The 15,104-nt window shown below is 38.1% G+C and overlaps 1 protein-coding gene across 2 annotated transcripts in view; it reads left to right on the top strand.

Annotated features, from left to right (window-relative positions):
* Positions 1 to 15,104, top strand: part of PTBP3 (polypyrimidine tract binding protein 3) — an 86,262-nt gene that overhangs the window by 31,135 nt on the left and 40,023 nt on the right. For both annotated transcript variants that reach the window (XM_052644482.1, XM_052644481.1), the window contains 2 exons: positions 11,310 to 11,479; positions 13,838 to 13,984. In XM_052644482.1, coding sequence (XP_052500442.1) covers positions 11,310 to 11,479; positions 13,838 to 13,984 — 317 coding nt within the window. The remainder of the gene's footprint in view (positions 1 to 11,309; positions 11,480 to 13,837; positions 13,985 to 15,104) is intronic.

Here is a 15,104-nt window from a genome sequence, read left to right as displayed (position 1 = left end):
TCTTAGTTCCTCAACCAAGGATTGACCTGGAGCCCCCTACCTTGAAAGCATGGAATCTTAACCAGTGAACCACCAGGGAAGTCCCTGATTTTTATACTTTAAATGGTGAAAAACACAAAGAATATTTTGTTGTGATTGTGAAACTTACATGAAATTAAATTTCATTGTCTGTATATAAAGTTTTATTTGAACACAGGCATGCCTACTTGTTTACATATTACCTCTGGCTGCTTTCATTTTATAACTGCAGAGATGAATAGCTGGGTCAGAGCCTGTATGGCCCACAAAGTCTAAAATATTTATGTGACCCTCTAAAAGAAGTCTGTAGGTCCTCTAATACTGAAGTTTTCATTACTCTCAACAAGCTTGACCTAATTGACATAATGGAATAGTCTCCCCAGCACTATCAGGATACATACTCAAGTTCACATGAAGTGGTCTGCAAGGTAGACTATATGCTGGGTCCTTAAATAGGTCTCAGTTAAATATGAGTGCATTAAAATTAGATCTTAGAATTGTATTAGAACTAGAAATTTTTAAAAATGATACTCAGATATTTGAGAAGAAATCTCCAATTGCTTAGAAAAAGAAAGTAATACAGGTATACATATATCCCCTCCTTCTTGAACCTCTCTCCCATCTCCCTCCCCATCCCACCCCTCCATGTTGACACAAGGCCCCTGTTTGAGTTTCCTGAGAAATATAGCAAATTCCCATTGGCTATCTATTTTACATATGGTAATGTAGGTTTCCATGTTACTCTATCCATACATCTAACCCTCTCCTCCCCTATGTATATATGTATACATACATATATATGTCTATCTATGGCTGATTCATGTTGAGGTTTGACAGAAAACAACAAAATTCTGTAAAGCAATTATCCTTCAATTAAAAAATAAATTTGGGGTTCCTCCTTCCCTAAGATGGCAGCAGCCGAAGACGAGTTACTGCTCCCGCGGCTCCCCGAGCTGTTCGAAACCAGCAAGCAGCTTTTGGATGAAGTGGAAATCGCAGCTGAACCCACCGGCTCCCGAATAATCCAAGATAAGGTGTTCAAGGGACTGGATCTCCTGAAGAAGGCTACTGAAATGTTGTCGCAGCTCAACTTGTTCAGCCAGAATGAAGATTTGGAGGAGATCGCGTCCACCGACCTGAAGTACCTGATGGTGCCAGCATTTCAGGGAGCGTTCACCATGAAACAAGTCAGTCCCAGCAAGCGTCTAGATCATTTGCAGTGGGCTCGAGAACACTTTTTAAACTACTTAACTCAGTGCCAGTACTATCACGTGGCAAAGTTTGAGCTGCCCCAAACCAAGACCAACTTAGCTGAAAATAACACTGCTGATTCCTCCATGGCCTATCCTAGCATCATTGCTATGGCATCTCAGAGACAGGCTAAAAAAGAGAGATACAAGCAGAAGAAGGAGGTGGAGCATAGGTTGTCTGCACTGAAATCTGCTGTGGAAAGTGGTCAAGCAGATGATGAGCATGTTCGTGAATATTACCTCCTTCACCTTCGAAGGTGGATTGGTATCAGCTTAGAAGAGATTGAAAGCATTGACCAGGAGATAAAGATCTTGAGAGAAAAAGACTCCACAAACGAGGCATCAACTTCTCAGTCATCTCATCAGGACAGGCCTCCAATGAAACCATTTGTTCTCACTCAGAACGTGGCCCAAGCCAAAGTATTTGGAGCTGGTTATCCAAGTCTGGCATCTATGACAGTGAATGACTGGTATGAACAGCATCGGAAATTTGGAGCATTACCAGATCAGGGGATAGCCACTACAATGTCAGAGTTCAAAAGAGCAGCTCAGCAACAAGAAGATCAGGAGCATGAGGAGGAAGAGGAGGACGAGCAGGCAGTCCGCAGAGCTCGCGAGTGGGATGACTGGAAGGACACCCATCCTAGAGGCTGTGGCAACCGGCAGAACATGGGTTAGCCTCCCCCAATAAGGCAGGACAACAGGGGCTTACGTCTTCCCCACCAAAGACAGCAGTGCTGTCTCCCCGTCCCTGCTCTTCTGCTTCAGCTCTGCACAGTGAAGGCAGAGATGCTTAGTCTTGCTTAATGTTCAATAAAATGTCAAGCAATGAAGTGTGTATTTGTACCCTAAATGATAAGCCAGAAATCTTCTTTTGGAATTAATCATTTTCATCATGATATATTTTAATTTTCTTAAGTAGAAAGAAAAGAGGACTGAGAAATGGCTCTGTATAATCAATCAATGGTTGTATGAATTATCTTAAAAACAAAAAAGTCCCTTCTATCACATGCGCCTGTGCAGAAAATAAATAAAACAATTAAAAAAAAAAGTAATACATAATCCGTGGATCAAATAAGGAAACACAAGGGAAATTAGAAGTATTTTGAAGTGGATGAAAAGGAAAACATGGCTTACTAAAATTCATAGGATTCGGCTAGAGCTGTTCTTAGGAGAAAATTTACATCTTTAAATGTTTTATTAGAAAAGGAGAAAATGTCTAAAATGAATAAGCTTCTAAGTGTAGCATAAGAAGGACAAAGTAAACCCCAAGTAAACAGAGGAATGAAAATGTTAAATATGAAAAGAAAGTTAATGAAAGAAGAAAATGAGGATTAATGAAAGCAGTAGTTGCTTTCTAATAGATCAATAAAATTAATAAACTTCTAAGTAGACAGAAAAAGAAGGTAAGTTACCAATATCAAGAAGGATCCTGTAGACATTAAAGAGGTACTTTTATGGACTGAATATTAGAGTGGATTGCCATGTCCTCCTCCAGGGGATCTTCCCAACCCAGGAATTAAACCTGTGTCTCTTTGGTCTCCTGCATTGGCAGGTGGGTTCTTTACCACTGGTGCCACCTGGGAAGACCTGGATAAGTTATTTGAAATCCTAAAAGATAATGCTTTTAAAGTGCTGCATTCAACATGCCAGCAAATTGGGAAAACTCAGCAGTGGCCACAGGACTGGAAAAGGTCAGTTTTCATTTCAATTCCAGGGAAAGGCAATGCCAAAAAATTTTCAAACTACTGCACAATTGCACTCATCTCACCCACTAGCATAGTTATGCCCAAAATTCTCCAAGCCAGGCTTCAAGAGTACATGAACTGTGAACTTCCAGATGTTCAAGCTGCTTTTAGGAAAGGCAGAAGAGCCAGAGATCAAATTACCGACATTCGCTGGATCATCAAAAAAGCAAGAATGAAGTTGCCCAGTTGTGTCTGATTTTTGCAATACCATGGAATGTGGCTTACCAGGCACCTCCATCCATGGAATTTTCCAGGCAAGAGTACTGGAGTGGGTTGCCATTTTCCTTCTCCAGGGCATCTTCCCAACCTAGGAATCGAACCCAGGTCTCCCGCACTGCAGGCTCTTTAATGTCTGAGCCACCAGGAAAGCCCCCAAAGTTGTGCCTTGCCCCTCTTCCTCCTGTTTCACCATTAATAGGAAGAGACTAAGTTAGGGCCCACTCTGTTTCTTGAAGAGCAAGGAAACCACCCGCATCACCAAATGGTTCTAACAGAAAGGGAAAGTGAAGTGAAAGTGAAAGTCACTCAGTCGTGTCTGACTCTCTGCGACCCCATGGACTATATAGTCCATGGAATTCTCCAGGCCAGAATACTGCAGTGGGTAGCCTTTCCCTTCTACATGGAATCTTCCCAACCCAGGGATTGAAACCAGGTCTCCCACACGGAAGGTGGATTCTTTACCAGCTGAGCCACCAGGGAAACCTGTGTGGATAACAACGAACTATGGAAAATTCTTCAAAAGATGGGAATACCAGAACACCTTACCTGCCTCCTGAGAAATCTGTATGCAGGTCAAGTGCAGTAGTTGGAACTGGACATGAAACAATGGACTGGTTTCAAACTGGGAAAGGAGTACATCGAGGCTGTATACTGTCACCCTGTTTATTTAACTTATATACAGAGTACATCATGTGAAATGCAAGGCTGGATGAAGCACAAGCTGGAATCAAGATTGCTAGGATAACTACAGATAACCTCAGATAGGTAGACGACGCCATCCTTATGGCAGAAAGCAGAGAGGAACAAAAGAGCCTCTTGATGAAAATGAAAGAGGAGAGTGAAAAATCTGACCTAAAACTCATTCAAAAACCTAAGATCATGGCATCTGGTCCCATCACTTCATGGGAAATAGATGGGGAAACAGTGGAAACAGTGCCTGACTTTATTTTCTTGAGCTCCAAAATCACTGCAGATGGTGACTGTAGCCATGAAATTAAAAGACGCTTGCTCCTTGGAAGAAAAGCTATGACCAACCTAGATGGCATGTTAAAAAGAAGAGACATGGCTGTGCCAAGAAAAAGTCCATCATGTTTGGATTTGAGAGTTGGACTGTGAAGAAAGCTGAGCGCCAAAGAATTGATGCTTTTGAACTGTGGTGTTGGAGAAGACTCTTGAGAGTCCCTTGGACTACAAAAGAGGTCAAACCAGTCCATCCTAAAGGAAATCAGTCCTGAATATTCATTGGAAGGACTGATGCTGAAGCTGAAGCTCCAGTACTTTGGCCACCTGATGTGAAGAGCTGACTGATTAGAAAAGACCCTGATGCTGGGAAAGATTGAAGGCAGGAGGAGAAGGGGACAACAGAATGAGATGGCTGGATGGCATCACCAACTCAATGGACATGAGTTTTAGCAAGCTCCAGGAGTTGGTGATGGACAGGGAAGCCTGGCGTGCTGCAATCCATGAGGTCACAAAAGAGTCAGACACGATTGAGCAACTGAACTGAACTGATGGAATGAATGTTTGTATACCCCTAAAATTAATGTGTTTAAGCACTTATCCTCAGAGTCTTTGGAGATGGGTCCTTTGGAGTGGAGTTCGCAAAGGTTTTAGTGTCTTTATAAGAAGAGATATCAGAGAGCTTGGTTTTTCCCTCCACCCTGCCATGTGAGGACCATGTGAAAAGGTGGCTGTCTATAAGGCAGGAAAAGAGTCCTCACTAGAAAGTGACAATGCTGGCCCTTGATTTTGGACTTCTATTCTCCAAAACTGTGAGAAAGTAAATTTTGATTATTTAAATCACCCTGTCGTATTTTATCATGGTATCCTGCCCAGGTTAAGATGGATCTCAGGTGAACATTATGAACAGTTTTAAGCCAGGAAATTTAGATGAAGTGGGCAAATTGCTTGCAAAACATAAGTACAAAAAAATAGAAAACCAGCTTCCCTGGGAGCTCAGACAGTAAAGAATCTGCCTGCAGTGTTGGAGACCTGGGTTTGATCCCTGGGCTGGAAAGATCCCCTGGAGAAAGGATTGGCTACCTATTCCAATATTCTTGCCTTGGAGAATTCCACGGACAAGGGATGGGCGGGCTTCCATCCATGATGTTGCAAAAGTCAAACACAACTTAGTGACTAACACACAAATAGCCCTATTCCTGTTTTAAAAATCAAATTGGTAATTTAAAAATTCAGGTGCAATTTTCTTTTTTGTGGTCATATGAGTCATTTGTCAAAGGTTGTCAAACTCTGCATTTAAAAGGTGGGTGGGTTCTACCATATCTAAAATCTGCCCTAATAAAGTTAAATTTTAAAAAAGATCCATATTTCTAGGATAGTTTTTCTGGTAGATCCCTTCACTTTTGAGATGGGAATATATGAATTTTTTAAAAACCTCTTCCACTGTTCTCTTTGGAACATGATTAATATATAGTAGCCATTCAGTTCAGTTCAGTTCAGTCGCTCAGTCATGTCCAACTCTGCAATGCCATGAACCGCAGCAAGCCAGACCTCCCTCTCCATCACCAACTCCCAGAGTTCACCCAAACCCATGTCCATTGAGTCGGTGATGCCATCCAACCGTCTCATCCTCTGTCGTCCCCTTCTCCTCCTGCCCTCAATCTTTCCCAGCATCAGGGTCTTTTCTAATGAGTCAGCTCTTCGCATCAGGTGGCCAAAGTATTGGAGTTTCAGCTTCAACATCAGTCCTTCCAATGAAGACCCAGAACTGATCTCCTTTAGGATGGACTGGTTGGATCTCCTTGCAGTCCAAGGGACTCTGAAGAGTCTTCTCCAACACCACAGTTCAAAAGCATCAGTTCTTTGGCGCTCAGCTTTCTTCACCATCCAACTCTCACATCCATACATGACTATTGGAAAAACCATAGCCTTGACTAGATGGACCTTCGTTGGGAAAGTAATGTCTTTGCTTTTTAATATGCTGTCTAGGTTGGTCATAACTTTCCTTCCAAGGAGTAAGCGTCTTTCATGGCTACAGTCACCATCTGCAGTGATTTTGGAGCCCAGAAAAATAAAGTCAGGCACTGTTTCCACTGTTTCCCCGTCTATTTCCCATGAAGTGATAGGACCAGATGCCATGATCTTAGTTTTCTGAATGTTGAGCTTTAAGCCAACTTTTTTGCTCTCCTCTTTGACTTTCATCAAGAGGCTCTTTAGCCTTTAGCCTCTTAGTTTAGTTCTTCTTCACTTTCTACCATAAGATGGTGTCATCTGCATAGCTGAGGTTGTTGATATTTCTCCTGGCAGTCTTGATTCCAGCTTATGCTTCCTCCAACCCAGTGTTTCTCATGATGTACTCTGCATATAAGTTAAATAAGCAGGGTGACAATATACAGCCTTGACATACTCCTTTACCTATTTGGAACCAGTCTGTTGTTCCATGTCCAGTTCTAACTGTTGCTTCCTGACCTGCATACAGGTTTCTCAAGAGGCAGGTCAGGTGGTCTGGTATGCCCATCTCTTTCAGAATTGTCCACAGTTTATTGTGATCCACATAGTCAAAGGCTTTGGCATAGTCAGTAAAGCAGAAATAGATGTTTTTCTGGAACTCTCTTGCTTTTTCGATGATCCAATGGATGTTGGCAATTTGAACTCTGGTTCCTCTGCCGTTTCTAAAACCAGCTTGAACATCTGGAAGTTCATGGTTCACGTATTGCTGAAGCCTGGCTTGGAGAATTGTAAGCATTACTTTACTAACGTGTGAGTTGAGTGCAATTGTGCAGTAGTTTGAGCATTCTTTTGCATTGCCTTTCTTAGGGATTGGAATGAAAACCGAACTTTTCCAGTCCTGTGGCCACTGCTGAGTTTTCCAAACTTGCTGGCATATTGAGTGCTGCACTTTCACAGCATTGTCTTTCAGGATTTGAAATAGCTCAACTGGAATTCCATCACCTCCACTAGCTTTGTTCGTAGTGATGCTTCCTAAGGCCCACTTGACTTCACATTCCAGGATGTCTGGCTCTAGGTGAGTGATCACACCATCGTGATTGTCTGGGTTGTGACGATCTTTTTTGTACAGTTCTTCTGTGTATTCTTGCCACCTCTTCTTAATATCTTCTGCTTCTGTTAGGTTCCTACCATTTCTGTCCTTTATTGAGCCCATCTTTGCATGAAATGTTCCCTTGGTATCTCTGATTTTCTTGAAGAATTTTGTAGTCTTCAGGAAGCCATTCAGTAGCCATTCACGAAGTTTCTATCAAAAAGTACAAGATTTATTCAGGTTAAGTATTTTGAATGCTTATTTTCATAATACAGTTTTCAGAAAGTCTTTTATCATTTGTATAGAGAATAATTCGTCGAAGCTGCATATTCAGTACAATAGAATTTCCTTGTTTCCTCCTTAATTAAATTATGATTCCATATATGCTTATATGCCTTTCCATTTTTAAATTGTTATATTTATCAAGTCTTTAATTATAACCTTTTTTGGGTCATCTAGATGAGTAGTTCTTTAGGTTTTTAGATTTCACAGACTAATAAAATTTTGAATTAATTTTGAGCAATGTGTTAATTTTGCAAAGTTAGGACAGCAAGAGAAAAAAGCTGCTGTTGGCCTACAATCTTCATTTTAGCACCAAAAAAAGTAGAAAGAACATACTTTCCAGGTAAAATAAGCCCTCTTAAGAAAATGAAGACATATGTTGTTGATCTCTTTGTAATGGGCATTACATCTAGCATTTAAGTATTAATGCTGCTGCTGGTAAGTCGGTTCAGTCGTGTCCAACTCTGTGCGACCCCATAGACGGCAGCCCACCAGGCTTCTCTGTCCCTAGGGTTCTCCAGGCAAGAATACTGGAGTGGGTTGCCATTTCCTTGTCCAGTGCATGCATGCCTAAGTCGCTTTAGGCATGTCCGACTCTGTGCGACCTTGTGGACAGCAGCCCCTAGGCTCCTCTGTCCACAGGATTCTCTAGACAAGAATACTGGAGTGGGTTGCCATTTCCTTCTCCAAAAGAAAAGGATGAGCAGTATCTTATTAAAGATGGTTTTGTAATACAAATCAAGTTCCCACATGTGTTTCATACCAGTGTCCTGCATATTGGAGGAATAAAAGAAAGACCTCACATCCAGATGAAAACAAATGATCTGGAATTGGTTGTTAATATGTTACTCAAACAAAAACTAGTTACCTCATTAGAATGATTCTCTAACAAGAGAACCGAAGGCAGAGAAAATATGCTAACATTGCAAAGAATCCTGAATTTAGGTTATATATGAGGATGAGTGGCTTGAATGAGAAGGTTGCTTAATTTAGGATTAGATATTGTGAGATCTTTTTATCTGACATCTCTAGACATAGGCTGGATTGTAAACTGTATATCTTGCTGTGATGTAATTTAATTTTCCAAATACTCATACTACAATTTCTAAATACTGTTGTTATACTCATTTTATAGGAAAAGAATCTGAGGCTCAGTCATATCAGAACACGATGTCTGTTTTTTTAGCCCATGCTTTTAACATAGCAGAGACTTTTATAACACAGAAGAACTGAGAACTTGAATTGGTTATGTATCTGCATACTTCTTGATAAAAAGTTTGTCACGATTGGTTTTTATTTGATAGTGCAGTTCAGGTTCAAGTAGCTTGTATGGGTATTCATTTTATTTCACACGTGGTTTTGCAGAGATTATAAACACCTCAGTTAAAGAAATACCCTTCTTAATGTTCATTTATTTGTTGTGGATTATTCTGGGTAAACTTCTAAAAGCCTTTGCTCCTTAGGATGATTTTCTAGTCTTTTAGCACCTTATGCTGGTCAAGAATATACAGGGTTGTGGTATTTTTGTCACAACCTAGCCATCTAGGCTTACAGAGAGGGGCGGTACAAAAAGGCACTTCATACTTGTCCTGGAGGTGATAATGTAGCATTTGATTTAGTGACAATATTATCACTATAATACTATATACTGACAGTATAATCCTCATAAATCTGTATATACTCTGAAAATTTATTGTCATCATCAAGTTGCTTACTTTTTTTTCTAGGAACGGTAACACACTTAGAGATTTTTGTGATTAAAAAAATTACCTTTAAACTTAAGTTTGAATAATGCTCTTTTCACTTCCTAGCTGTATACAAAAATTGTTTAATCTCTGATCTGTTAAATCTCTTCATCTCTTCATCTGTTAAAGTTAATAAGATATAATTTAATGTATTTTTATGTGTTAACTCCAGTGAGGCAGTATAAATGAAAACAGCATGAAAACTAGAAATTAAGGATCTTTTTAGGTAGTTGGAAGCCTGTCAGGGTGTTTAGAACAGGATAATGACATGACACATACATTTAGGATGATAAAACGTTAGATCTTAGTGGAAGTGGAGGGAGTGACACTAAAGGAAGGCAGAGTGGAAGGGTCATAGGTCATAGGGATCATAGGTGAGGTGACATTGAGAGTCGAGATGAAAGTGGAATCAGTTATTTTGGAGGGGAAAATCGATGTTTCATGATGATTCATGAGGAAGGAGAAGGAATCTTTTGACTCCCAGAAATTAAATACTTGATTTCCGATAAGTATTTGCTGATTATTTTCCACACACTGTCCTAGGCATTTGCTGTATACAGGCACAGACCTGTAAGGGCCTCTTGGAATTGATAGTATTGTTAGGATGTTGCCTGCGTTCATGAACATAGAGAAATTGGGAGCAAGTGCTAGTTTTGGTATTAAGTGCACCTATTGACCTGTAAGCTAGTGATGTTCTGTGCTATAGGAACAGATACAGAATATTGCCAAGACTTTTATGTGGTCCTCGTGAAATTTGTTTATTGAGGGTCACAGACATATGACTGTTTTTTCAGTGTTTTAGAAGTTTTTTTAGTATTTAGAAAAACGGTAATCTCAGGTGTTTGAAAAGATTATATTTTTCTTCTAATAGTGCTAAGTATGATGAAGTGAAGTGAAGTCACTCAGTCATGTCCGACTCTTTGTGACCCCATGGACTGTAGCCCACCAGGCTCCTCCATCCATGGGATTCTCCACGCAAGAATACTGGAGTGGGTTGCCATTTCCTTCTCCAGGGGATCTTCCCGACCCAGGGATCGAACCCAGGTCTCCCACATTGCAGGCAGATGCTTTAACCTCTGAGCCAGTATTAAAAAAACAACACTATAATGAAACTTTGGCTTTTAGATAATTTGCATTCAGTCTTACGTGGTGCTATTTCTGGGGAAGAAAAAAACCTTCCTGAATCTTATTTATGTACATAAATTTGACTACTTGTTACAGGCTTGTCAGTTCTAGTTACTGTCAGTGTTAAAACATAAGCTTTAAATAAAATTTGGCTATAAACTGGCATACTGGATTACAACAGTGGTTCTCAAACTTTAGGTTGCTTCAGAATCATCTAGAGAGCTTTTAAAAACACAGGTTACTGGGATGTTTCTGATTCAGTAGGTCTGAAATGAGGCTTAAAATTTGCATTTCTAAAAGGTGATGATACTTATGTCAAGAGCTGCCTATTATATCATAAAGAATAGGATTATCCTAAGGAAATCACAGTTTAGCTTCTGAAAGTACTTTAAAAAGTGAATTGGCAAAAATTGTATGCCTGAGAAATAAACTTATTTTCATAAAAATGCATCTCAAATTTAAATCCTTGTAGGGTGTGATAAACATGAAATTTTTATTACCATCTATCCTAAAAGTTTTTATTCTGTTTTATTAGTAACAGGACAAACTAGAAAAGCATCTTTTAAGATAAATTAAAGATGATATAACTATTGTTTTCTATTCACAACAAATAGTTGACCATTTAGAGGTTTTTGGTACCTCAACATATGTAATTCATATATCAAGCACTTTTTCTTGAAGTTTAAAATCCAAATTCAGTTTTAAAAAAATATACCTGCAGTGAAAAATTTTAAAAAAAACCACTCATTGAAAAGCAGATGGTTTTGTTTTCAACTGTCTTCTACTCTTCTCCCATCAGTCCCGTAGTTCCTGAATTTCAAAACCTGAAACTCTTGGAAGATCAAATGTGATGATATGGTTAATGTAGTATGTCAACCCAAATTAGTTTCGGCAATTAAAAAACAAATCTTGTATTTTTTAGCTAATGGGAATGACAACAAGAAATTTAAAGGAGATAGACCTCCCTGTTCGCCTTCCCGTGTTCTCCATCTTCGCAAAATTCCAAGTGATGTCACCGAAGCAGAGGTCATATCATTAGGTCTACCATTTGGCAAAGTAACTAATCTTTTGATGTTGAAAGGAAAAAGCCAGGTATGTAAGTGTTAAAGATTGACCCACAATTTTTATTTCTGGGTGTTAGTGGGAAAAAAAAAAAACCCACATTATTTTTAAGGGAATTCCCTGGTAGTCCAGTGGTTAGGACTCTGTGCTTTCACTGCCAAGGGTGCAGGCTCAATCCCTGCTGGGGGAACTAAGATCCTGCAAAGTGCAGCCAAAATAAAAGAAATGAAAGGTTTTTATTTTCTTGAACTTTTTTCCTAAATTTTGTTCTATTTACATAGCTTTTAAAAATAGAACATTTTTAATGACAGGAAGCAATAAACAAAAATTACATGGAAAACAGGATTCTCTCTTATTTATTATCTTGACCAAACATATTTTACATTCTTAATTACAAAATGGTTTATGAAAATATCCTGTGATTATCAGAAGAGATTGTTTACTATCCAAGATTGGATAATGACGTCTGATTCAGACCTCTATCTTTAGTAAACTATTTATTTAAATTAACAGCCTTGTTTAAGGTAGTTGAGGTTATTAAGAACTGGAGAAGTTAAGTAGTATGTCTTAGTATTCAGTCCTTGTTGTGTTTATACATTTTTCTTATATCTTTTAGAGGTAATGTAGGCACTTGGATCTTAATTTTCTTTACAGACGCCACTGTTGAGAATAGTATGGTTTGCACAGTTTGAAAAGAGCCAACATGACCATGTCTAATGGCTGTCTGATGTCTAACAGGCACGTGTTACGTACATTAGTATGTTTCATGTAGTATATCGTATATTTTATGTCAGATAACTCTGAGAGGCAGCAGGCAATGTCACAGTTTCCTTTGTTTCTGCTTGGTTCTAGGTTTATATTTTTCTATAGTGCTGATTGCTGTTAATTGCTTGTCTTTTGATCCTAAATCCTGTTCAGAATATACCTTGTTAGTAATCTACTTCAGCAAGAGATTCTGATGTGAGTCACTATAGTAGTACTTGTAGGCATAATCATTCCATGGTTCTTGGAGGTGGAGTGTTGAGGATAGAGTAAGGGTTTTTTTCACCAGCCTTTCTGTGGGTAGTGACTTTTGATTTTCTCTTCATCCTACATTATGAAAGTTGATCCTTGGCTGGATACTTTGGGAAAACATAAATAAGTCTTTTACTGGACTCCATGTGGAAAATTTTATTTTTAACATACGAAGTTTTAGGTTGTATCTACGTATAGGAATGATTTCCTGACTAGAATCACAATATCCAAAGACATTGTTCAGCCTTTCCTTTGTGTGACATTGCAGGAGTCTCAACATTTAGTAGGGAGTTTACAGGAAGAGACTCTCCCCATATGGTGAATATTATTAGAATGTACAGTTTACAAATTCTATGTTGAAAAGATGACTTTAAAAAACCAGATAGTTGGGAAATACTGGCATAGCTATTTTTGTTACCTTGATCGTTTTTATCTACTTCTCTTAGAAATATAAGAAAAACTGTATTACTTATACAATTGGATAGAAGCTTTAAAGTGTATCATGGACATTTGTACCTTTTAGATACTGTAAATGACTTAAAATCTGTTTCTTTCCTTGAAGATAGTGATTTGGATCATGAATTCTTCCTGTACTTTAAATTGGAAGTGTTCTTAGAGGTAGTTAGGGCCCAGAACTGTTAGTATATGTTTTATCTTTTTAACCATTGAGACAGGGTGATAAAATCTGCCACCTTGAAGATCTGTAAGTATCCAATTCCTGTCACATAAGTTAATGGGATTTATGATGGTGAGGAGAAGCCATAAACAGAATGAGACATGGATCCTAAGGAGCTTCTTCCATCTCAGTTCTTTTTCATCTTCAAATAGCTAATATCAGTACAGTGATTACCAATAGCCAAAAAAGGTCACTTGAATGACCCAAATCAAATCAATATTGACTTAATATAGGATGTTCTCCCATTTCCCTAATTTGTACAATTTGAGCCTTGGCACATGAATGTTCTAGTTACATTCATAAAAAGGCAAAGAAGAACAGATCATTGGAGAAATTTTTAGGAAGAAACTGAACGCGTCTATTTATAGTAGTGATGTACATATTTATTTTTGCTTTTTTAGTTGTTTCTAAATTTTAGAAAAAAACGAAGTAAGAAGAAGACCAAAAACCACACAGAGTTATTTAGTCAACTGTCAATTTCCCGATCCCAAATCCTTTATTGAACCCAACTTTTGTCAAATATGTTTTCAGTAACTACCAGTGATACAGTTAGAAACAACATTCTTTTCATCCCCTTGGGGGCAATATGACTTCTGTTAAGAATGCATGAGTTTTAGAACAAGCTAGAATGACAAAATAGTTCTTAGCTGCCTTTCAAAAACAGGAGCTTTCACTTTACTTTCTTGTGTTTATTGCAGGCTTTCTTAGAAATGGCTTCTGAGGAAGCTGCTGTTACTATGGTGAATTATTACACTCCTGTTACTCCTCACCTTCGAAGCCAGCCTGTTTTTATTCAGTATTCCAATCACAGAGAACTTAAGACTGACAATCTGCCTAATCAAGCTGTAAGTATTAATATCATTTATAAAAACAGTTGTAAGAATACATGATATAATAACTAATTTTCTGTTTTTAAGTGGAAAAAAAATCATGTGTTTTCCTTCATCATGAGATGCTCTATTGATAAAGATTGTATATATAAATTCTTATCCAAAGACTCCAATAAGAAAGCACTGCCATTTGAAACTGTGTTTGAGGATATGGCCTTAGAAGTGGCAGGCAATCAGTTTTCCCTTGAAACTGTTTCCATAAGGGGGGGAAAGTACCTTGTTAATGTCTCTTAAAATTTCAGATCTAAAGTCAGACCTTTCTTTTTACAGAATATGTAGCAAAGGCATTGAGAAGTTGAGTGGTGCTCCTATTGTTATAATAAGAGTTTATATAAATATGTTAATTAAATGATTTTTGACTCTCCAAGATAAATGTGGAATATAGAATATGAACATTTCTTACCTCATTTTCCAGTTTTGATATAATTCATACTGAAACTTTTCTGTCTCTCCAGGTTGATTTTACAAGTAGTTAAAATAGTAATTTGAAGTAGTTTAAGGGTAGGAAAAATTTATCCACGAAGCAAGTACATTTTAAAAAATAGGTTTTATATTATGCTGAGAGCATTGTTTGGCCCTGATAGTCTTGTGCTAGGCAAAAGAACTCCTTCAGCTCTTTGTTTCTGTGTTGAAAATCATTATAATGCAAGCTGCTGAATTTAAATTCTAGTTTTCCACATTTTTAAAAACAATCACATTTCCTGCATCTAATCCTTAACTTATTCTAAGACATATTAATGACATATAATAAATTATCTAAACTTGAGTAAATGAAATGTTAGATATTTTTAAATGTATAAAATTTTTTAAGTAAAACATTGCCTTGTAAGTAGGATACATGCTCATGGTAAAACATTCAGACAATCCAGAAAAACAAAAAACAAAAGACAATCCAGCTACCTAGGTATAACTGATTAACATTTTGCAGACATTTTACTGTGTACCCTTCCCTATTCAGGTTTTGTCTGTGTATATAATTTTACACGAGTGGAATCCTAATGTTTTAAGAGCTACTGTTTTTTCTCTGCAGTAGGTCAGTGATGATCTTTCATGAGAAGAAATACACAGTTACTTC

Source organism: Budorcas taxicolor, chromosome 8 (genome assembly GCF_023091745.1).
Source record: "Budorcas taxicolor isolate Tak-1 chromosome 8, Takin1.1, whole genome shotgun sequence".
Classification (NCBI taxonomy): Eukaryota; Metazoa; Chordata; class Mammalia; order Artiodactyla; family Bovidae; genus Budorcas; species Budorcas taxicolor.
Note: the sequence above shows the minus strand (reverse complement) of the source record. Positions and strands in the feature narration are given on the sequence as shown.